Genomic DNA, 23,726 nt, shown 5'->3' with positions numbered 1-23,726 from the left:
TTCTGCACCTCTGACTAAGAGGTAGTTTTAATCCCCCTGCCCTATTATGTACCAGGACCTTACAGTGTCTTTTAGCATAGCACTGGCTCTAGGCCTGGTTAGTCAGAGTCCGTTACCACCAGAACCCGTCTGAAACTTTCCTTCGTCTTTGAGGACTTCTGTTGCTTCTTTCTGCATTTCTTTTGCTTCTTTCTGTGTGTTTTTTCTTCTTTCTTCACAGCCGCAGTTGTTATTTTCACCCTCCGTACCCACCCACCATCCCAATCTCTTCCCACTGCATTTCACGGATCCCTCTTGAGTCCCATACACCCTTTTGCGCCCCTTTTCACAGCACCAACTTTGCTGCGCATATGATGGAACTCACAGGCAGACATACCTACATCATTTATCCCCCCAACCTCTCAAAAAAATCTGCAAAACTGCACCCACAAACTCTCTTCACTGATCCCTATTTCTCACTACACAACGGGAACACAACCACTGATTTTATTTTCCTCACGAAACGAAGAGCCCAATGGAGGAAAGCATTCCTAGCCTCATTTACGATATCTGCGCATGGTCTAGTTATTTCTATTGCCCCCTCCCAGCTCTTCCAAGCGACAGCAACCGTCATCATCTACATCTACAATAACGGTACAATCCTCATTCAATCCACAGACCGTAGTTTAAATCTACTGGATAACATCTTCCCCATTATTAAAGAACAAGTGTCTAATCTCCAAACTAATACCCAAGCTACTCCCACCTCCAGCATTCAAGATGTCACATCTCCAACACCCTCTTACAGCCTCCCTCCCCCCCTCCATTACCCCGTCCACTACTGGCATCGGATCCATAGGCTTCTTCCACCTTGACTACCCCTCCCACCAAGGCACCTCATTTCACTTCACCTAACCCACACACTTTACCTCCACCCAGCACGACTGAGACAACATACGCACCTCCAATAGAAATTGAACCCCCTCTGGGTCCGATCATAGTTCTTCTCCCCCGCCCCCCCCCTCTAACATCATCCCTTCCATAATCATCTCTCCCCCTACCTCATCCTTGCTTCACAATGATACTCCTAACACTTACTCCAGCCAACCCTCCCCCACCCCCCAGTCAGCTGTTGGCACATAACAGGACACCCCATTACCACTTCGATAACACGCTGCCCTCAGATCACACACCGCTCCCACACACCAGCCAGCCACACCCGCAACTCAGCCATCTATATCAACAACTCTCCCATCCACATATGCAACATTGCCTCCAACTCAACTCAATCATGCACCAGATCACACACCTAACCAGTCCACATCCCTGCCATCCACATTCATAACGCAGCCACCAACCCCATTCATAACCGCTCCAGACACCAGACTGGAGGAGATTATGTCCGCACTTCACCAAATCAAAGAGGAACTCCAAGCTTTTAAAGAGGTGATATCGAGACAACCATAGCGCACTAGATCTTCAAGAACGTCTATATCAAGCGAGCTCCAGACTCACCTAACATTCACCCCAAAACTTATTCTACCCAGCTGGAAATCAGTTCCCTTCCGTAATATTTTAACCCGCCCAATGCGAAGCATCAATCCGTTTTCGGAGAATGATCTACGCTCTCTTCTACACTCCCTTCTACACTCCTGCGAACCCTCTCTAACGAACCCCATATCGCCCGCCCACATGGCCATCCCTACTATCCCCCTTAACCCTTACAGGTCCTCTACACACAACAATAGAGGAATCTTCGACAACAATCTAAGAAGAGTCCCACTCATTCGGGATCCCACTGCTTCCCTCATCATACCCCATCATAAATGCACACTCCTAAATTGTAGATCACCCTCTAGACACGCAGCGGACATAGCTGACCTCATTATCTCACATGAACTGGACCTGATAATGTTAACCGAAACCTGGCTAACGGAATCCTCCACTCATCGACATTCTAGTACCCCCAAACTACGACATCATCAGCTTGGACAAGAGTGGTAAGACAGGGGGAGGTATCACATGTATACACCATAGCAACATCGCCGTAAACAGCCATTCCCCTGTATTCCCCTCCTTTTTTTTTTTTTTTTTTTTTAAATATATCCTTTATTGGGTTCACAGGATAAAGAAAACATGAATCGTACAGTATTCCGTATCACGAAACTCAAAAGTTGTATGCATGGATCACCCTGCAAAGCATATGCTACATTGTTACATCACAATGAAATACAATGGTGGAATTATAGCTCAATCATGCCATCCTCGTTATCATGTTGTAAAGGAGGGGTGAATATAGTAAGAACGGGGAGGTGTGGGGTTACCAAACTTGGAAGTGTGTGGCGTGATGGACACCCGATCATGCAGTGGGGGGGGGTCTGGGGGTGTCGCGATCGGTTCGTGCTCGCCACATTAGTACAGGGAGGGCGATGCGGTATCAGCGGTGGGCGTATTTCGGGAGTGGGGCGGGGGGGCAGCGCTCATCCCGACTATGTGATGGGAGTGCCGGCAATGGGGCCACTATCAGCAGTGCCTGGTGTTGTGCACCTGTCTCCGTGTTCTCCGCTTGGGGAGGTGTGTCCTGTAGGTTCTTCTAGTGTCTGGTATTCTCTGTGGAAGGAGTGTAGTGTTTCGTCCCAAAGCGCCGCAATGGGGAATTTGCGTAGCCCTGCTGTCTCCTCATTGTGAAGGGAGATGCTTTCCGCCTTTGCGCAGTTGTCCAGGAAAGTGCGCCAGTGCTCTGTCCTGGGTGGTTCTGCGCGTTTCCAGTGTTTAGTGATTAGTCTCTTGGCCGTAATAAGACCAAGATCCCAGAAGTGCTTGGTTCTGTGGTAGAGGCCCAACAGACATGCCTCCCACGTGTGAGGGATCGGTATCGCCATGGCCGTGCTCCGCTCCAATATCGGTAACACTGACCGCCAGTACGTTTGGATCTGCGGACACTGCCACAGCACGTGTAAGAGATCCGCTCCTTCCGTCTCGCATCTCGGGCACCCCGCCGCTGCTCCTGGAAAGTATAGATTTATCCTGTCTGGGGAGAGGTATGCTCTGTGCAATATATAGAACTGGATCTGTTTAAAGCGTGCGTTGCGGGGGATGTTCTTGGGGCTTGGGGCTTCCCAGTATCACCGCCCACTCCTTGTCTGTCCAGGCCTTCCCTCTGTCCACCGCCCACTTATCCCGCAGTGGTTGTAAGGTGCATTGTGTGTGTGAGAGCAGCGCCTGGGTTAGCCAGTGCACCACGTGTGTGCCATTCCCCATGACGTGCATGCACTGTATCAGTTGGTGAATGGGAGGTTCTTCAGTAATGTTTCCCCAGTTCTGTGTGAACGCTCTGATTATGGAAGCGTGTTGTAAGAACTGCCCTGCTGGTAACCCCGTGTCGGCGGCAAGTGTATCGAAGGGGAGCAGGGCGCCGTCAGTGTATAGGTCTGCCATGGTTTCTATACCCGAGCGTGTCCACTGCTCCAGGGCCGTTTCTGTAACCACGGTCGCGGCCTTGGGGATGCCTAGAAGTGGGAGCGCCGGGGCGTACGGTGTGGTGGTTCTGGTAAGTCGTAGGCATCGAGAGTAGCAATTTGCAGCCACTGCTACATGTAGTTGGGTGTGTTTCCTAGCGCGTGTCAGCGGGTGGAATAATGAGTGTATCTGTAGCGAGGATAGTGTGTCCACAGCTGTAGCTGTGTCCTCATGATTTCTACCTGAACTCCAAGCCACTACCCATTGCAGTTGCGCCGCCAGATAATAGAGTTCCAGGTTTGGTACGGCTAGGCCTCCATCGCTAACTGGAATGTACAATTTCGTCAGTGCTACTCTGTGCCTTCCCGTGTTCCAAATCAATTCCCAGATATTTGAACGTGGTTTGGTGCCACGGCAACCTCTCGCCATTGATCCTGAGCTCAGGGTCTGGGATGTCGGGAGCAAATGGGTACGCCCCCGATTTGGCCCAGTTGACTTTTAGGCCCGACATGATCTCGAACGCTCGCAAGATGTCCGATAGTTCCGGTGGCAAGTGTTCGAGGTCTCTGACGTACTGAAGTAAGTCGTCAGCATACAGCGATATTATGTGTGTACCATCTGCCAGTGGAATGCCCCATTGTGTGTCACTGCTACGCAGTCGCTCGGCTAGAGGCTCCATCGCCAGTGAGAAGAGTAGTGGGAACAGCGGGCAACCTTGCCTGGTGCCCCCCCCCTGACTCGAATGGCCTCGGATAGCAGTCTGCCCGTGCGTACTGGTGGGAAAATAAAATTTAGTATGCCTGCATTTAGAATCTAAAGATGCATCTTTAAGTGAAGGTGATTTTTACATTCTGTAATTGAAAATGCCACTTTTAGAAAGTAGGTATTTTCTTGCTGAGTCATCCCGTGTGCCTCTTTTGGAATGTGGATTGGCTGTTTGGGTTTTGGATGACAGAAGGCTTGGGAGCAGGAGTGGCTCCAGATAGTCTAGGTAGGGTCAGGAAAGGGCTGAACAGTCCTGGGCTGCAATGAGGGTAAGGTGAGGAGATTTCCTTGCACCTGAAAGGGCCTGGTCTGCCTCTGACAATGCCGTCTCCACGTCCTGCCAGGAAATCACACCGCATAAGGCAGAACTGGTTCTGGCTGGGCACAGGCACACTCTGCAGAACACACTCTGCCTAAGAGATCAAAGTATTTTGGGATATAAATATTGGGGCCCAGACCCCTGAACATTTGAACTCTTTTGGATCAAGAAGATGAGCTGGAGAAGCTGTGAGGAGGGACTACCACTTTGCTGTGCGCTTTGCTGTGTTGGCCTGCAGTGGCTGCTTCTGTCTTGGGCAGTGAAAGGACTGGACTGACTTCCTGCAATCTACTTTTGTGAGTTTCTCCAAGGGCTTGAGGTAGAGCTTGCCCATCTGTTCAAGAAGTCTCCAGAACAGCAAAGACTTGAAGCTCTTCTGCCCCCAGCACTGGGGACTGTGTGTTTTGTGCAGAAGAAAAGCATCTCTACGACGCCGCTGCCGACTTTGTGTCCTGAAGGCACTACAGAGGGCACTGCAGCAACGCCACACTGCTACCCTGGTCTCACCGACAACGCCTTCTGATGCCGCCACCGAGCCGCTGCTCGTACAGCGACCTGTAGGCACCGCATTGCTTCACGACGGCGCTTTGGCACCGCAGAGGATAACACTCAACCGCGACCCTGGTCTCACCGGCGACACCTGCCACCACCGAGCGGTTGCTCCCACCGCGACCTGTGGGCACCGCACTCTGCACCGTCCTGGTATCCCCGACGGCGACGCTCCACAGCGAAATGGACGCCACTGCTTGCACCGTGGTTCGAGGGCGCCGCTCGTAAAGTTACATGACGCATCGCCCTCATCCTGCACCACAGCCTTGGCCTACTAGCGCTATCGACTCCAGTTTGTCAGCCGACGACAACGCATCCGCAATGACGACGACTCTGCTTGCACCGGAACCTGCCAGCTCCGTGATGACCACCGCCGTCATCTCGCACCGTGACCCTGGTCTCACCGACAACCCAATCTGATGCCGCCACTTCGCACCGCACCACACGACGCCTGCCGACACCACCGCTCCTGACTCCATCAGAGAGGAGATCGACCTGCAACACTTGTGACTTCAAGGGCCCCCGACGACTCCTGCACCGACCTCCAGAACCGACGCCTGCGGACGCCTTGTTTTCGGAAGCTCAACGAGAGGTCATTGACGCCCTGCATTTCTAAAAGATACTGTTTGCGGGTCTTCCTGCCACCGTAGCTGGCCCGCTACGCCGCGGTCAGCCAGAACTGTTTGGATTTGTTCGCTCACGAAGCCGTGATAGTCCCAGACAGTGCTATCGACATCAAGGAACTATTTTGATAAGTTAACATGTTGAAGTACTGTATTGTGCATTTTTTATCGTTTTTTATCTTGTCTTAAGTATATAAAAATATTGGATATTTTTCTAAACTGGGGTGGTGTACTTTTGTAGTGCTTCCACGGTATTACTGTACTACTGTTGGTTATGTGCAAATGCTTTACACACTGCCTCTAAGATAAGCCTGACTGCTCTTGCCAAGGGGGTGAGCAGGGGTTATTTTAGGAGTGTAAATCCCTTATCCTGACTAGGAAAAAGGGTCCCTATTGGACAACGGTGCAAACCCTTGCCAACTAGAGACCCCCATTTCTAACAACCCAAACAAACCCTGAACCCTAAAAATACCCCTGCTCCCCAAAACTCAAACCCACCCTAAACCCTAAAATTACTCCTTCACCCCAAACCCACCCTGAACCCTAAAAATACCCCTGCACCCCAAAACCTAAACCCACCCTGAACCCTGAAATGATCCTGGGCATCCAAAACTCTAAAAATACCTATGCACACCCAAACCCACCCTGAACGCTATAAATACCCCTGTACCCCAAAACCTGAACCCTGTAATTACCCTGGGCACCCTTTGGGGCACCCAAACAGACCCTAAAATTACACCTGCACCCCAAACCCTTCCTGGACCCTAAAAATACCCCTGCACCCCAAAACCCAAACCCACCCCAAAAATACCCCTGCAACCCAAACCTACCTTGAACCCTAAAATTACCCCTGCACTCCAAAACCCAAACAAACCCTGAACTCTAAAATTACACTGGTCATATAAAACCCACCCCAACCTTAAAAATTCCCCTGCACCCCTAAACCCAAACCCACCCTGAAATTACACCTGCACCCCAAACCCACCCTGAATCCTAAAAATACCCCTGCTCACCAAAACCCAAATCCACCCTGAACCCTAAAAATACCCCAGCACCCCAAAACCCACACTATACGTTAAAATTACCCTGGGCAACCCAAACTGAACCCTAAAATAACCCTGTGCACCCCAAAAGACATTCAAATCCTGAATCCCTAAAATTAGCCTGGTCACCCCAAAGCCCAAACCTACCCTAAAATTACTCCTGCGCCCAAAACCTAAACAAACCATGAACCATAAAATGAATCTTGGCACCCCAAAACATATACCCCTACACCCCAAACCCTATACTTACCTTTAACTCACATGAGCAATACATATGCATTTACCATTCATGCCTTTACAACGAAATTCGTTGCAAAAGCATGCGTGGTAAATGCATATGCATTGTAAGGACGTGTTGTAATGGCATTGCGGAGTAATGGTAGTTGCGTTGTGATGGAATGTTGGGTATTGGTAGTCGTTGTAATACGTTTGTTGTGATGGGTGTTTACCACCTCCATCCATGCCACCTCAATTCCATCGCATGTCGGTGGATCACTTGGCCCTTCTCTGCCAGGAAGTTTCGGCTCTCTTGGCCAAGGGAGCCATTGAGCTTGTCCCTGTGCCAGAAGTAGGTCATGGTTGCTACTCCCACACTCTGGGACCCAAGAAGGACAAAGGCCTGCGTTTTCCCTTAAACCTCAGGGACGCCAACTGCTTCCTCTGGAAGGAGATGTTCAAGATGTTGACTTTGGCTCAGGTTCTGTCTGCCCTCGACCCTGGAGACTGGATCGTAGTGTGGACTTGCAAGACGCCTATTTCCCCATTCCCATCCTGCCAGCCCACAGGCATTACCTATGGTTCGCAGTAGGCCATGAGCACTTTCAGTTTACCATGCTCCCCTTTGGCCTTACCAGCGCCCCTGTCATATCCCTCCTCCAGACTACGGCAGACGACCTGCATTCGCTGGGGTTCTCTATCAACGTGGTGAAGTCACACCTGTCATCGGAGTGGTTCTGGATACGATGTAGTTTTGGGCCTATCCCCCCGAGCAGCGAGTCTGGAATATTCAGGTTATAATTCCGATCTGTCAGCCTCTATCCCGGGTTTTGGTCAGAATGACCCTGCGGCTGCTGGGGCCTCATGGCCTTCTGCCTCTTGCTGGTGGGTCATGCCAGATGGCATATGCAGGCTCTGTAGTGAGACCTGAAATTCCAGTGGGCACAGCATCAGGGGAATTTTTCGATTGCGTCCAGATCTCAGGGAGCACTGCGTGCCAACGGCAGTGGTGCCTCACAAACCAGGATTGGGTCAATGGCAGATCCCTCTCCCTTCCCCAACCAGATTTCACAGTGGTGATGCCTCACTTCTGGGATGGGGCGGCCACATGGGAGAGGCGGAGATCAGAGGCCTCTGGTTTCCAGAGGAGTCCGGGCTCCACATCAACCTTCTGGAGCTCATGGCAATCCGTCTTGCACTGAAAGCATTCCTTCCTTCTGTCAAGGGAGTAGTGCAGGTGTTCACGTACACCACCACCTCCATGTGGTAGTACATTAAACAAGGTGGGGTGGTGTTGTGGACCCTATGTCAAGAGGCTATCTGCCTCTGGATGTGCCGGAACATCAGGGCATGTCACTGGTGGTTCAACAACTGGCAAGTTCCCTGATCCCCAGGGCAGACGAACTCAGCCGCCGGTGCATGATGGATCGCAAAAAGTGTCTTCACTCGGAGGTGGTGCAAGGTTTCTTTCATCAGTGGGGAGAGCCTTGATTAGATCAGTTCGCCACCAAAGAGAACATGCAATGTCAGCAGTTCTGCACTTTGGAATTTCCAAGGCAGCACTTGATCGTCTATTCTTTTTGTCGTGAGTGGAATTATGTTCTTCTGTACGACTTTACCACTTCTACCCAGAGTGCTGAAGAAGATCAAGCGCGATCGGGCCTAAGTCCTTCTTGTGACTCCGGACTGGGCACGAAGAGTCTGGTATCCCGAGCTCTTGCACTTGGCCATCAGACTGCCTCTTCAGGAGGATCTTCTGTCATAGCAGCAGGGTACGGTCCTCCACCCAAACCTGTCCAGCCTCCACCTACTTGCGTGGAGATTGAGCGATGACAGTTGACAGCTTTCGACCTTTCTCCCGAAGTTTATAGTGTCATCTTGTTAGCCAGGCGTCCCTCTACTGCTAGTATACTCCTGTAGATGAAACAAATTTGTGGCAAGGTGCACAGCAAAGGCTGTGGAACCCCTTTCGGACCCTCTTTCAGAGGTTATCCTCTTCATTCTTTCTTTTGCCCAGCAGGGCTCTTCTCTGGTCACCCTTAAAGGCTATCTTTCAGCCATTTCGGCCTTTCTTCGACTACCTGATCAGCCTTCTCTTTTCGTGTCCCCTATTGTACATAGATTTCTTAAGGGCATTACTCACCTCCTTGCTCCTATTCCTTTCGTAATGCCCCAGTGGGACTTGAATCTGGTCTTAACTTACTTTGTGTTCTCCTTTTCGAGCTACTACATACTTGTCTTCTCAGACTCTTGACCTTAAACACTGCTTTTCTGGTTACCATCACCTCTGCTCGCAGGGTGAGTGAGGCTCTTTCTTTTAAATCTCCTTTCTTTGCTGTTCATCCGGACAAGGTTGTCCTTCGAACTAGACTTTTTCTTCCCAAAGTGGTTACCTCTTTCTACATAGGACAGACCATCACTTTGCCCACCTTCTTCCTGCCCCGCATTCGTCTAAAGAGAAGGGAAGGCTCCACCGTCTGGATCCAAAATGTGTCTAGATCGCGCAAATCAATTCCAGGTGGATGACCAGCTCTTTGGTGGTTATGTGGGCGCCAAGAAACGTCATGCCATGACAAAACTACCCATCTCTTGATGGATCGTTCTTTGTATTAAAATCTGTTATTCCCTGGCGAAAAAGGAGCCTCCAGTAGGGTTGTGCGCCCGTACCACCAGGGCAATGGCGGCCACTACTGCTTTTGGATATGCTCAGTGACATCTGCCAGGCATCCACGTGAAACAAAAGGGGATGATGGACGGAGCGTTTGAGCAAATCAAACACTCACCCTCAGTCAACTGATCTGGGTTTAATCCATCACCATTCTTTTGCCCACTCAGCCACCCCAGTTCAGACATGGCCATATGCAAATCAGTCTGACCATTTGCCTCATGGGAACAGTCCAGCCCGAACTGGCAAGCCATGTCTTCCCTGGAGTTTTTAATTGGTTCAGATGGTCCGTCGATCACCACCCCCTTTTTTTAGGCATCCACGTAGGTATCATTGCACACATTTACTACACATTACTGCCTGAATAGCCAACTCCAAAGAGACAGCTTCTTTAGCCGTTCAGTTCTCCAGGACTTTCTGGTGTGAACTTGGTTCACAGTCCCAACTCCAGGGTTGGTATTGCTGGGATATCTATTCTAAGGTAAGGAATCTGTAACTAATAGTCTCTTCCAGATGAACAAGTTACTTGCCTTCAGTAACAATATATCTGTAAGAGACATCTATTAGTTATAGATGCCTTAGTGCCCTTCCATCCTCCCCGTTCTGCGAACTGACCTAGAGCAAGGGACTCCCTTTTGGACCCTAGTTGTGTGCACCAGTGGTCAGTATCTTGCATCGCTCTGCGCTTTTGACGTGGAATGTCGTGTAAAGAACTGACGGCAAAGTAGATACCGCGACGTCATTCCAACGATCACGACACCAACGGCAAACATGGAGTTGGCCAATGACACCAGCCGAAGTGCAGGGGTCATGCTTTAGAAAAATTGGCCGGATCCAGTTTGACGCCTGGGGAAAATTCTATGGTAAGTAATCTATAACATATATATGTCTCTTACAGATATATCGTTACTGACGGTAAGTAACTTGTTCTTCTCTGCAGAAACCTAGCATTGTCCTTGAAACATATGTGGTGTACCTTAAAAGGTAAATCCCCCAATTTGGAAATAAAGAATGCACTACTCAGATGTTTTTCAGTCGTGGAAATCTGTAGCTGTAGACGTTGATGCTTTGTGTCACTCTTTCACTTCCCTTATGTATAAATATTTCATTAAGTGCAGTGACATACTTTGAAAATCTGGCGTTGAAAGTGTTAAGATATCCTCAATTACTTCAGAATCAAATACGAGTGGTACAAGAATACTGTGATTTTGAATCTTTTTCTGTCATCATCAAGGGAAAACTGAGGAAGTGGTCTTGAAGAAGCTTGAGTATATCTATGCCAAACAGAAGGCCTTGGATGCCCAGAGGAAAAAAAGGCAAAAGGGAGAGGAAGAGCTTGCTCAGCAACTGCGGCCTAGCAGGTTGCTAAAGCAAGAGTTATCTTTAGAGTCTTTGATGCATGTGGAACAGTTGACTTTTTCCAACCAAAAGCGACTGAAACCTTTGATACTTGCCAGAAAACCACAGCAAGTGGGTAAGTGCATTAATAGTTGAATTATTGCTTGTTCTTAAATACTGTATTCAGTTGTTTTCATTACTGTTACATGTAAATGTGTTTGTATGTATAGAGCGCACTTCTACCCTGAGGTCTCGTAGCGCTGTATTCATACCGCTGTGGAACCCTTCCGGGCTTTCCTGTGAGATGTCCACTCCTGGGCACCCCCAAGGTGAAGCCAGGCATCCAAGCCCTGCTGGGGCCGTTGTGGAGATTAAGCAAGCTATTGCCCAGAGTCACAGAGTGGGACCCATGATTAGACTAGGCACCGAGGCGAGAATTATCAGGTCCGGGGAAATTGAGTCCAAGAGCCGCAGAGGCGGGAATTGAACCCGGGTCCTGGGCCAGACCTCTGCATCAGGGTCTGCCGCTCTAACCATTGAGCCACGCTTCTCCATGTGTTAATCAATTTTGCTCTGAATTTAGAGAGCAATTAATCTGAAAGCTTTTTTTAATAAGATTCCACTTAATAATTCAAAATACTGTATAAAGAAATGCTGGAAAGTTATATCTTTTCCAGAAATGTAATGCAAACTCCTCCAAAGATATACTATATGTTTAATGTTAGAAAGTCTACAGGGATGTTTGAAGCATTAAATAATTGAGGAAGCCTAAACAGTGGTGCTAGACAAGCTCTGTCATCTTTAAGCTGGTTTTCAGAAGCTTACTCAAAGGGAGAAGTATGTTCAAGGCATGTGTGGCTGTAAATACACATGCTTTGCATAAGTTTGCCATCTAATGTTGGGCTTGAATGCTTATGAGTTGTTTATCTTTGAATAATTATTTTCGACTCATGAGGCATTTTGACTCCTCCCTTCAATAGCAATGTGCATGGGCATCGACTCCATCTTTAAATTGTTTTTTACAGCCAACAGGTTTGATGTACTCCCTCTCACTCCGGTTCGAGATCGTCAATTCAGCCTCTGGTCTGTTAGCTAGTCTACATTTGACGGTATTCCAAGAATGTACTTTTCAAAGAGCAGTGCACATGAACAAAAAGATTTTGAGTCTCTTTAAAGATTGCCCCAGTATTGGAACTTTCATAGATTCCCATGCTTTGTATCATTCCCCTGTCGTCGGAATCGGAGCTTCTGTAAATAAAAAATACCATAGCTATAGGTACCAAAAGAAAAACTAGGCCTCATCTCATTTTGTAGCTTGTCCACCTCTTTTTGTAAAAGAGACCAAACTTTCCGCAACAACCAATCAGAAGAGCCTCACCCCATAGAACCCTCCTGAGAGAGCCTCAAATTTTCTACCGCACGTTGTGCTAAGGGAGTCTCCACTGGGCTTTGCTCAGTTTTTCTTCTACAACTTCAAAAAACAACCTTTTTTCTTCAAATGTCTGATAAGGCAAAGAAGGCCTTGTTCAAGGCTTGTGCTACTTGCACTAAAAAGCATCTGTATGTAGATGACAAGCATACAGATTGCATTTATTGCTTGTATCCATACCACAAGGCTACAGAATGTAAAATCTGCAGGACCTTCTCTACAAAAACATTGAGAGACAGAGAAGGGAGGCTTCTAACCTGGCTTCAAAAGATGAAGTCTAGAAAGGAGATCGTTTCCAGCGACAGTGAGGAATCTTCTTTGGCTGCCTCTTCAAGGAGATCAACAAAAAGGAGTAGGTCATCCCTTTCTACCTCTACTGAGCCTCCTTCTAAATCCACTCATAAGATCTCTGATAGGTCTGGTGGTTCTGATCCCCTAAAATCTCCTCACCGAGGTGTAAAGGAGAAAGTGTGATTGAGTGCTGAGGTGATTTCTTCTCAGAAAGGTTCCCAAACGCCTTATGTTACCTCACCTCCTTCAGACAAATCAAAAGGTTTTAAAAAACCTGCATCTCTGCCTCAGGATCCAAAATCTGTGAAGAAAACCCGCTCGCCGACGATGACATCAACAGGTACGGTGAAAATCCATATTCCTGCTAGTTCTGCCTCGTTGACGGCGGTGGTGTCGACGACGACAGCCTCAACGTCAATGATTGGACTTTGTTCTTTGTCGACGAGGTTGATATCCTCGACGTCGACGAGGATGACGCCGACGGTGGTGTTGACAACGACGAAGACCACGATGGCGATGACGACAACAGCTTTGATTCCGACGACGAGCTGGTCAACGGTGCCGTCTACGCTAACACCTTCGTCGACGATGGTTGATTCTCCGTCGACGGTGCTCTCGTCGACGACGGTCCCGTCGATGGTGGAAACAGTACGGATTTCAATAAAAAGATGCTAGATAACACCGGATATGACGTCCCCACGGAGGGTGATACCTTCCCTCCTGCTTTACTGTTAGATGAGGATAATTCAGAGGAGGAAGGTCCATATGGAGTGGCTTACAGTCCGTCGCAGCTCCAAGTTAAATATCAGGACTCTGATGGATACTATGAGGAGGAGGTGCGGCAATCTCCTCTGAGTGAGGATTCAGGAACAGTCTCAGCAGGGTATGGTTGCAATGCCTTCTTCACTCATAACAGACCTGCAGATGATGCTGATGGACAACAGGAAAAGGTTTCCTTCACAAACTCCGGAAACCAGTCAAATACCTCCTCCACCTTTACCACCACCCACGACAGCGGAGGTTCGGCCACGGTCTCAAGAACCTGAGGAAGTTCGTCGACCATCAGGTCGAGTTCATACAGTTCAAGATGATGATGATGATTCCTCGGATGATGGAGGAAACGTAACAGAGGTCCCTAATCCGGATAGAGAATGGGACGATTACATCATTCCAGATCCTCCTTCTCCTTCGCCAGATCCAGTGGATTCGCCACCTGCTGACATAGGTGGCTTCCATAACCTTTTGAAGCGGGCTTCAAAACTGTTTGGTCTGCCAGTTACTTCGGTTCAAACAGACTGTTTCCTTTATGATTTCAAGGAACCATATAAAAGATCCATCAGCTATATTCCTGTCATAGAGCATGTGTGGTCCGAGGGAGTGAAAGCTATGAAATCACCGGCAACAGTCATTCCAGTCTTACCACGACTAGAGAAAAAGTACAGGGCACCGTATGGTAGTCCTGTGTGTCTGGTTGGCCAACCAAGGGGGACTCTGTGATCTCCCAGGCGGCCCAAAGAAAGTCTAAGAACCCGGCAGCTCCTCTGGCCTCTCCACCAGACAAGGAGGGTAGACACCTGGACAATGTGGGGAAGAGATTTTCCTCTATGTCGAGTCTCCTAGTTCGTGCCTCTAACGCACTCGCAATTTTAGGCCGATATGATCGCCAAAGGTCAATCTGCTTCTTTCTCTCGTCAGCAAGGGACAGCCCGTCAATATCGCCAGGGCAGAGACAATGCCAAACGGCAATAGCGGCCTCCTGGCTCTTTCTACTGTTCCTACCTTCCAATTTCATCAGTGGGGGGCAGGATCTCTTATTGCCTGAAGAACTGGAAAATCGTTACATCAGACCAGTGGGTCTTGAATATCATTTGAAGTGGCCACACCTTGGAGTTTCAACAGCTTCCTCCAACCAGAGCTCCTGGTGCCAGCCAGTCAAGACATCTACGACTTTTACGTCTCGAAGCCCACCAACTCTTCATCAAGGGGGCAATAGAACCGGTCCCCCACTCCCAAAGAGGGAAAGGTTTTTATTCCAGGTTTTTCCTGGTTCGCAAGTCTGAGGAGAAATGGCGTCCAATATTAGATCTAAGGAAGCTCAACACCTATCCCATAAAACTATCATTCAGGATGGTCACCCTTCAAGATATAATATGTCTACTGAATCCAGGGGACTACATGGCGACGCTGGATTTAGAGGACGCACGCATACTTCCATGTACCGATCCTTCCAGCTCACAGGCAATACCTACGCTTCACAGTAGGCAAGAGCCATTTTCAATTCAAGGTGCTTCCTTTTGGCCTCAAGTCTGCGCCACGGATATTTACCAAAGTCCTTGCTCCAGTGGCGGCGTTCCTCAGAAAGCAATCTCTAGAAGTTTTTCCCTACCTAGACGATTGGCTTATAAAAGCGCCATCCTTCCAAGCAGCTTCCAGAGCGGTTTCAAAAAGCATCCAACTTTTCAGCTACCTGGGTCTTCAACTCAACAAAGAGAAATCAGTCCTTCTCCCATCCAGGTTAGCAAAGTTTCTAAGGTCTATCCTGGACACGAATCGCTGCAAGGCTTTTCCAACGAGGAACATCAGAACAGACTTATGCGATCAGCTTGTCTCCTGCAAAAGAGGAAATCGCTGTCGGTCCGGCTTTACAAGTCCCTACTAGGATCGATCTCATCCTGCATACCATTGGTTCTGTAGTAGGGGATCTCTGTGTATACTCATAATCTAGTGAATAGTCCCACCCATGTGAGTGTACCCCGGGGCAATCAAACATAATTTCTTAAGGTGTCGAAAAATGCAGAACTGCACAGACACTTAAGAGAGAATTAAAGACAGATAATGCAGCCTATATAAACAGGCTACACTGTCCAGTACTTCAACTAGAAATTCCACCAAAAATCCACAAACAGCAAAGTCTGTCCAGATTTCCCTTGCTTCAGCAGCAAAAACCCTCTGGAATGATAGAGAGGAAGACATGGACAGACAAGCCCCATAGGCTGCCATTTTGTGGCTCAAAACAGGATACTGTGCCTTTAAGAGAACTTTCCAGAGCTTCACAGTATCCCAGAATGCACAGCAGGTCCCTTTTACTTTCAGTTCTTTTTTCCGGCTCCTGCAAGCAGGACCCTGGAGCATTGAGCTCTCCCTTTTAAAGGGTTTATTGGTGATTTTTCACTTTTGTTCAAGTTTTGAGTGCTTTTCTAAAGTACTTTTGTGCCTTTCTTCTGGTTAATCCTTTGGTGCACTCTTTTATTGTCCATATGCCTGCATTATTTGACAAATGTCCAGAGTGCTCCAGGACGAAGGCCAAATCAGATCCTCATGAGGTGTGTATCCTCTGCCTTCCCTCTTCCCATGTCCCAGAGGAGTGTGTGATTTGTCAAGGCTTCTCTGGCAGGACCCTGAAGGATAGAAAGAAGATCAGGCTTCAGGGCCTTGAGGAAAGAAGGCTGAAGGCGCAAGGTGGGTCTGGAGGGGCTTCCTCTGCCCGTGCTGAGACCTCTGGGGGGCTCCCCAGGGGCAGGAAGACCAGCAAGCGTCCCCATTCTCCGTCTGGGTCGATTGCACCGACTACGGCGTCGAGAGGGATGACTATAGTATGTACCCCGTCTCCCCAGGGCTCTGGGTCGAGGCGACTTCGACGCTCGACCTTGAAGGAACTGAACAGACCGCCGTCGAGGTCTCCTGTGATGATTTTGTCGTCGTCGTAGAGTGATCGACGTCGAAAGGCCCGGCGCTCGCCGTCGAGGCGACACCGCCGTTCGCCGTCGGCGAAAAGGAGAAGGTAGTCGTCGAGGGGATCCTCGTCGTCGAAGAGAAGATCGCCGTCGAGGCGCAGATCGCCGTTGAGGGTGAGACGGTCGACGTCGAGGAAAAGACGCTCGCCGCCGAGGGGCCGACGCTCGCCGTCCGGTCGCCGTTCTTCGACGCCGAAGAGACGTGGAAGGAGGTCTGGCGCCATGGGAGGTTCGCCAACGTCCCAGGCTGGAAAGGAAGACGGATCCCCGGGTTCGGTGTACTCCATGGTGTATACCCCGACACAGAGGCCGGTTACACCCCCGCCTCCATTGCCGAGGGGGCTCCCTCCGCGGGCCCCTACTCCTCCGCCGCTACCACCACTTCCTCACTCTCTACCTCAACCTCAGCTGCCAGCAGACAAGCCGCCTTCGGTCCCTCTGAGGTCGGTCTCACTGGCCAGATTTCCGACTCCTCCCAAGGGGACCCCTCAGCCGAGGGCCCCGGCCAAACCAAAGTCGCCCGCCCTGGTGGTACCGGCGGATCGGCCGAAGCCAAGGAGGTCACGATCCCGCTCCGGACGGAGGGGGGAGATCGAGGAGTCGGCATAGATCCTCCACCAGGTCAAGACGGCACCATAGGAGGCGCGGATTGCGGTCCAGCACGGACTCCTCAAGGTCCTGGACCAGGACCTATTCACCGAACTTGTCGGAATCCCCGGGGACAAGGGTGTGTCCGGTGGACGACATCAGCACGTTTCAGGATGTTCTCCTAAGAAGGGCAGCGAAATTGAGAATCACGGTGACGGCTCCAACACCCACGACGTCCGTGATCTTTGAGACGCTTCACAAGAAGCATTTGTCTCGCCCATTGCTACCACTGGCGCCTGGGTTGGTAGAGCCCGCGGAGGAGCTGTTCCTCACGGCAGCAGTGGCGAGAGCCGCTCCCTCCCGGCTTCTGAAAAAGCACAGGGCCCCGGATTCGGACTCTGCTTTTCTACGAATGGACCCGGTTCCGGACTCTTGTTAGAATTGGGGGTCTCTGGTTGGCGCAAGTATTCACTTGTGACAAGCAGGGACCCTCTCCTCTAAGTCAAGGCGAAGGATGACCCCTTAGAATTACCCTTGCTCACCCTCTAGGTGCGAGGCGTGAGCAGCCAAGGCTTTTCTTCAGGCGTTATGGAGTTAAGCAAATGTAATAACACACACAGTAAAATATACCAATCCCACCACAAATGGACACCAGGCTGTAAGTATATGTAAAAATACTTTCTCTTTATGTAAAAAATATATATATATATATGTATATATATGTATATATATATATATATATATATATATATATATATATATATATATATAAATATACACACACACACACACACACACACACACACACACACACACACACACACACACACACACACACACACACACACAGGTATGACTTATCACAAAACCAAATATAACGTTTTTAGGTTTAGGCCACAGGTTGTAGATATACAAGCTTCTCTTAGTTAAAGTTCAAAAAGGATTTCTTTCTCAATTCACTTCCAAAACAGTTCTCTTCTCCTCTTTGTACTACTGAAGCACTTCTTGAGTGGATTATGTCCCTTGCCACTCCGTGGGGACCTTCGGATCGTGGTCCTGCTCTTGGCAGCGCTCTCGTATGTTTCCCCGGCCCAAACGGCGACACCCTACCACGTCTCACGCATCCAGCGTGACCAAGCGTGCGACTCGTACAGGGTGCGCGCCGGGCTTTTCACGGGAGTGCACCCCTCGCGGTCGGCTCTCAGCGGGTCGACCCGTACCTCCTCTGTGATCGGCAGGTAGGGAGGCGAGTAACTGGGAGGCCAGGCGTGTTAGACTGAAAACAAACAATGTACTTACGATTGCTGGAGCGCAAAAGGGGAAATAAAACGTTGCGGGCCCCTAGCCCGGGTAGATTTCAAGAATGCTTTGCTTCCTTCACGGTTGGGACGAGTTGTGCACGGCAGTGCGACTCGGCCCGTTCAGGGATGCCTTGGATCCTGACGTCAGTGGGTGCGGGCACACAAGCAGGCGCAGCCCTTGACCCCCACAGTACGACGGTACTGGGGTCTCCACGAGGGGGGCGGCTTGCAGACACTCTGGGATAATGAAGAGGGGACAGCAGGGCACGGTCCGTGCGGGCTGCGGGTCCCGGCGTAAATCGCTATCGCCACAAGAATTCCGGCGGGAGGGGCGAGAGCGCTTCAGCGCGCTCCTATTGACAGGCGAGGGGCAGAGGAGCAGGCAGCCTAGCCCGGAGCGAGGCTCTCACAGGGACAAAGGCAGGCAAGCTTCCGAGTGCCACACCCCTATGAGGGGCGCAGTCTTCCGGCGGGAGGCACACACGGCTCGAAGTTGAAGGACGAGCAAAGGCACCAAGAACCCACTAGTCCTGGGGTTCAGATCAGGGGGCAAGCTCAATCAAGCCCTTTGAGAAAAGTTTCAAGCACAAGTCAGCAAAGTCTTTTTAGAAAGTCTTCTCCTCTCCTTCCTCAGCAAGGCAAGCAGCAGACGAGTCCTTCCAGCATCTTCTTCTCCTTCTAGTTGGGCAGAGGTTCGTTGTGGGAAACAGGATTCTGATTTACAAGGAGCAGGGCTCCTACTTTTATACAGCATTTCTTTTGTCTTTTCAGGCCAGGGGGGCCTTTGAATACCTTCTTTCAGTCTCTGAGCACTTTGTGGGGTGTAATCTGGCTTCTGTTTTCAGTGTGAGGGGCAGGCACATCAGACGCTCCACAGGAGGTGGAGCCAGCATTGTGTGGACAGGGGCAGCCAGGAGTACCTTGTTGACAGTGCTTCGCCCTTCCTGGGCCAGGTGCCGGCTGAGTCATCAGTCGCTCCCCAGGGGGCGGAGCCAGCATTGTGGTGGCAGAGCACAGACCCATCTAGAGTCCAGGGGCACTCCTACCTCCCACTAAGGTGTAATCCTTGCATTCACCACCTGTCATCCCCCAGCCCTGTCACTCACATAACCCAGACAGTCAGATACACATCCTAGCAGAGGCGGTCTGAAATGGTTAGGCAAGCAAATGCTAGCTTTCTAAAAGTAGCATTTGCAAACACAGGATATTAAAATAAACTTTACTAAAATATGTATTTTATTATTCTGAGTTCAGGCATACTAAACATGACTCTCTACCATGTTCCCTGAGCCTGCTGGGATTATAGGGTGTAATAATTCCAGCAGCTCATCTGGCCTAAGAGAACAAGTAGCCTTACAATAGTGAAAAACGAATTTGGCTGTAATTCACTATTAGGACATGCCACACACATTAGGGCTTGCCCTACCTTACACTTACAATGCACCCTTCCCTAGTGCCTACCATAGGGGTGACTAATATGAAGTTAAGGGAAGGTTTAGAGGCTGGCAAGTGTGTGCACTTGCCCAGCCAGCATGACAGTACCAGACTGCACGCAGGTTCTGCAATGGCAGACCCTAGTCACATGTTAACAGGCTGCTTCTGTGGGTGGCGCAACCAGCGCTGCAGGCCCACTAGCAGCATTGGCATTTACAAGCCCTGGCACTCCAGGTGAACTTTACTGGGGACTGACAGTAAATCCAATGAACCAATCATGGAAATCAATCACATATACACTTTACATAGGGAGCACTTGCACTGCGGCACGGATTGGCCGTGGCGCAGTGCCCTGAGCGGCGGACACCAGAAAAAACAACTGAGGCACATCAGCAAAAAGTGGAAGGGAAACTCACGACAAGGTGCCAGGTCTAACAACTCTGTTATGGGGACGGCGGCCAGGAAGCTACATTCTCCCTCCCCGTCTTCATCCGTACCACCTGACAAGGAAAGCCGATGGATCGACTCAGCTGGCAGGAAGGCTTGTGGGACAGCATCCACGGCCATGAAGGCCTCCAGCGATGCGGCTTTGCTAGGGCAGTATGACCATGCCCTGTGGGAATCCCTTCAACAGTTCACGGAACTCCTGCCAAGAGATAAGAGGGAGGACTTCCTGGAGATCCTCAAGGAGGGGATGATGGTTTCGAACCAGGTCATCAGCGCGGCTGCGGATGTCTCTTTTGGCTGCCCATGGGTACTGTCATGTGATCAACCAGCGGCGCCATGCTTGGCTCATGCTCACATCACTCAAGCCGGAGGCCCAGCAGCGGGTGGCCAATCTGCCCTTCTCAGGGGAAACATTATTCGACAAGCATGCCGACGATGAGATGGCCCGCATGAAAGCAGAGGCAGAGAACCTGACGGCTGTGGGCTTGGAGAAGCCCAAAGAAAAGAAGGCCTACCGACCGTTCCAGAGACGGTTCGGTGCACAGGACAGAGGGAGCGGTAGACTTCGGGACAGCAGCAGCAACAACAGCAGCAGTTCCGGAGACCCTTCCAAAAGCGACAGAAGGGTAGAGGGGCCCAGCAGTCCTCCACGGCGAACAAGGGCCCGGCTGGGTCTCGACCCTGAGCGGTTACTTCCCCTACATCGGTTACCCGCTCCGGTGGGGGGAAGCGTTCAATTTTTTCTGGCAGAGTGGAGAAAAATTACTCAGGACAAGTGGGTGCTGAATATTGTTTGCAATGGATACAGTCTTCGGTTCACCAGCCCGCCTCCATCAATTCCTCCGGTCAGCTCGCGGTTTCAACTGCGCGAGCTCCAGGCGGAGGCCGATATCTCAAAGAGGAAGAGGTCTGTACTCACGGTTCTTCCTGGTTTGCAAGAAGGACAAGAACGAGTTCAGGCCCATTCTGGACTTGCGACAGGCAAACAAGTGGATTCGCAGAGAGAAGTTTTGCATTCTGTTGTTGCATCCGATTTTTCCTCAGTTGCAACAGGGAGACTGGCTATGTGCAATAGACCTTCAAGATGCATACTTCCATGTGCCCATTGCACACAAACACAGGAAGTTCCTGCAATTCCAAGTCAGCGCCAACCATTATCAGTACACAGTACTCCCATTCGGACTGAAGTCTGCGCCCAGAACATTCTCCAAGTGCATGGTGTAGGAAGGTGGATATCTGATTATGGTTGCCCCCAACTTTTTGCCTGGTGTTTTGCTGGTTTTTCGACTTATTTGTCCTGGGGCCCTGCTATTCAGGACCCCAGGCCCACTGCTCTCTCTGTAAAATGGATTCTATGTACTCTAGGTACATATCTAATTGGATACTGGGACACCTTATCAGTCCCTGTACAGTGTACTATAGGTACCCAGGGCATAGGTGTACCCAGGGCCTACCAGGGGCTGAAGCATTTATTATGCCACCCCTGGCTGGCCATCTAAACAGACACAACTGGCTGCACGACAGTAGGGCAAGATGGTGTAATCACCCTTTGCTTTAGATATGGTTACCTATATCTAAACCTAAAATGGACACATATATTCCTATCAGTCACTCCTATGGCAGGCCTTATCAATCCTGAAGGCAGAGTGCTTGGAATTATGTGAGATAGTGCTCTGGCATGAGCTGAGCCCGTTTGCAGCTTGCGGAACCAAGTCCTAATAGCTGTTCCATGATAACGCTATACCATATACTCTTAAGTGCATTATAATCCTCGCGGTTAAATGCTAACTTTGGTATAGCATTATCAAAACATGTTGAGTAAGGTGTTATACGAATTGGAATACTACCCCCTCGCCAATTATAGCGACGGGGGTAGCATTCCACCCTTCTAGAGGGATACGACATGTATGTAACTTTGAACCCCGGTTAAAGTTAACTCGAGCCTCAGCATCACAAAATAGATGCTGCCACCACAGACACAAGTCTGACCTCCTGCTGCTGGGAGTCCTTCCAGCGAGGGAGGCTTGGACAAAGGGTTTCCTGCCTTGGGAGGTGCTAGCACCACCCCAGACAGGATTTTGTGTATTAGGTAGGACAGGGCTGAAAGGAATGAGACATGCCTGGGGCACACAAGGTGTGCCTGTGCATACACCGGTCTGAACCAGTTCCTGGGGCACTCCAGCCCCAGAGCTGTCGCAAGACCGGACAAAGGAAAGGGGGTGTAACCACCCCCCTTCCTGGTCCCACCCAGAGGAGGGACCTAGTCGTAGTGCAGCCCCCCTTTAGCCGGATAATGGTAGGAGCTGGTCCCATTCCAAATTAGATTATTCTGATCAACTTCACAAGAAGAAACTCTGGACTTCAACGTTCTGCTTCACAGAAGACTGAAGATATCTCCCTTGTGGGCAAGGAGTGTCCCCTGCACAAGCAGGCACCATCAGCGTACAGCGGCTTCCCTTTGTCGTCTTCCTGCAAGGATCCAGACTTCAGAGCCCGACGAGACCCGGACTCCCAGACCTCTCCGACCTCTACCTACATCTGCAGCACAGCTGAGATCCGTGGGTGCGACGAGACACGTGGGACCGGCCATCTTGAAAGAAGCAGCACTTCACTCCAGCACGACTTCCGAGGCATCCTCGTCCAAGTGCTTTGGGGACTGAGAAGCCCCGACCCCGAGCTGCTCCTGCACCGAAGATCAGCCCTCCAGCATCCACGAGATCTGCGTGGGGCCCTTCTGCCTGTTTGCTGCTCGACGCGTTGTCTGGTCACTTGCCGGCTGGCTGGTGACCTCCCAGACGACGAACTCCGACAACTTCACTGCTGGTCTGGTTGCTCCAGACTGGCCCTTGCTCCCTTCCAAAAGAGGAGCACCCCGGACCCTCCTGGTCCACTCCAGACGCCGTTTCCACTCACCGCGTGGGTTGCCTTTGCCAAGGCCTGTTGACTCCGAAGCCGACACCGCCGACAGCGAGAGCCTGCGTGGGACAGCTCGTGCCTCCATCCTGGTCGTCGAAGACACCACCTGGTCCACGTGGCTGCAGAGACAAGCGTCCACCTTCACCTGATCGCGACGACGACATCTGGTTCCACTCCTGGTTCCACTCCAGTCACTGGCTAGTGACTTTGAACATTGTCCCCTCTGCGTTTAGGTTCTTCTCTTCACTGATCCACCCTTGGATCACACCGGACATCTTCCTCCTGACCGCCTGCAGCATCTTTTCCTCCAGGCTCCATAGACTTCAGCGCCGGAACCCGACACGACTTGGCACCTATGCACCCGCAACCTGTGGGTGAGGTAACACGAGCATTTCGGTGCTCAAGGGTAGCTTGACTCTCCTAGTGTCCAGTTCCACAGTAGTTTTCGTCCTATCTAGTCAGGGACGTCCGTACTCACCTTTTTCTTAAAACTGTACTGGCCATAGACCTTTGTACGCATCTCGCGTGTGAGTTCACACTCTGCACACGCCTTCCGTGGTCCTCCTATTACTTACCTCAAGCTAGTATAGTGTGGTCCCAGCGATCCTACAGCCTCTGGACAGCTCCATT

The 23,726-nt window shown here is 50.4% G+C and overlaps 1 protein-coding gene across 1 annotated transcript in view; it reads left to right on the top strand.

Moving 5' to 3' along the window:
• The window catches only part of MGA (MAX dimerization protein MGA), a 734,728-nt gene that overhangs the window by 608,858 nt on the left and 102,144 nt on the right, over positions 1-23,726 (top strand). Inside the window, exon 22 of the mRNA XM_086937233.1 lies at positions 10,853-11,092. Within this exon, the coding sequence (XP_086793359.1) occupies positions 10,853-11,092 (240 nt within the window). The remainder of the gene's footprint in view (positions 1-10,852; positions 11,093-23,726) is intronic.

This window comes from Lissotriton vulgaris, chromosome 9 (genome assembly GCF_964263255.1).
Source record: "Lissotriton vulgaris chromosome 9, aLisVul1.2, whole genome shotgun sequence".
In the NCBI taxonomy this organism is placed as follows: domain Eukaryota; kingdom Metazoa; phylum Chordata; class Amphibia; order Caudata; family Salamandridae; genus Lissotriton; species Lissotriton vulgaris.
Note: the sequence above shows the minus strand (reverse complement) of the source record. Positions and strands in the feature narration are given on the sequence as shown.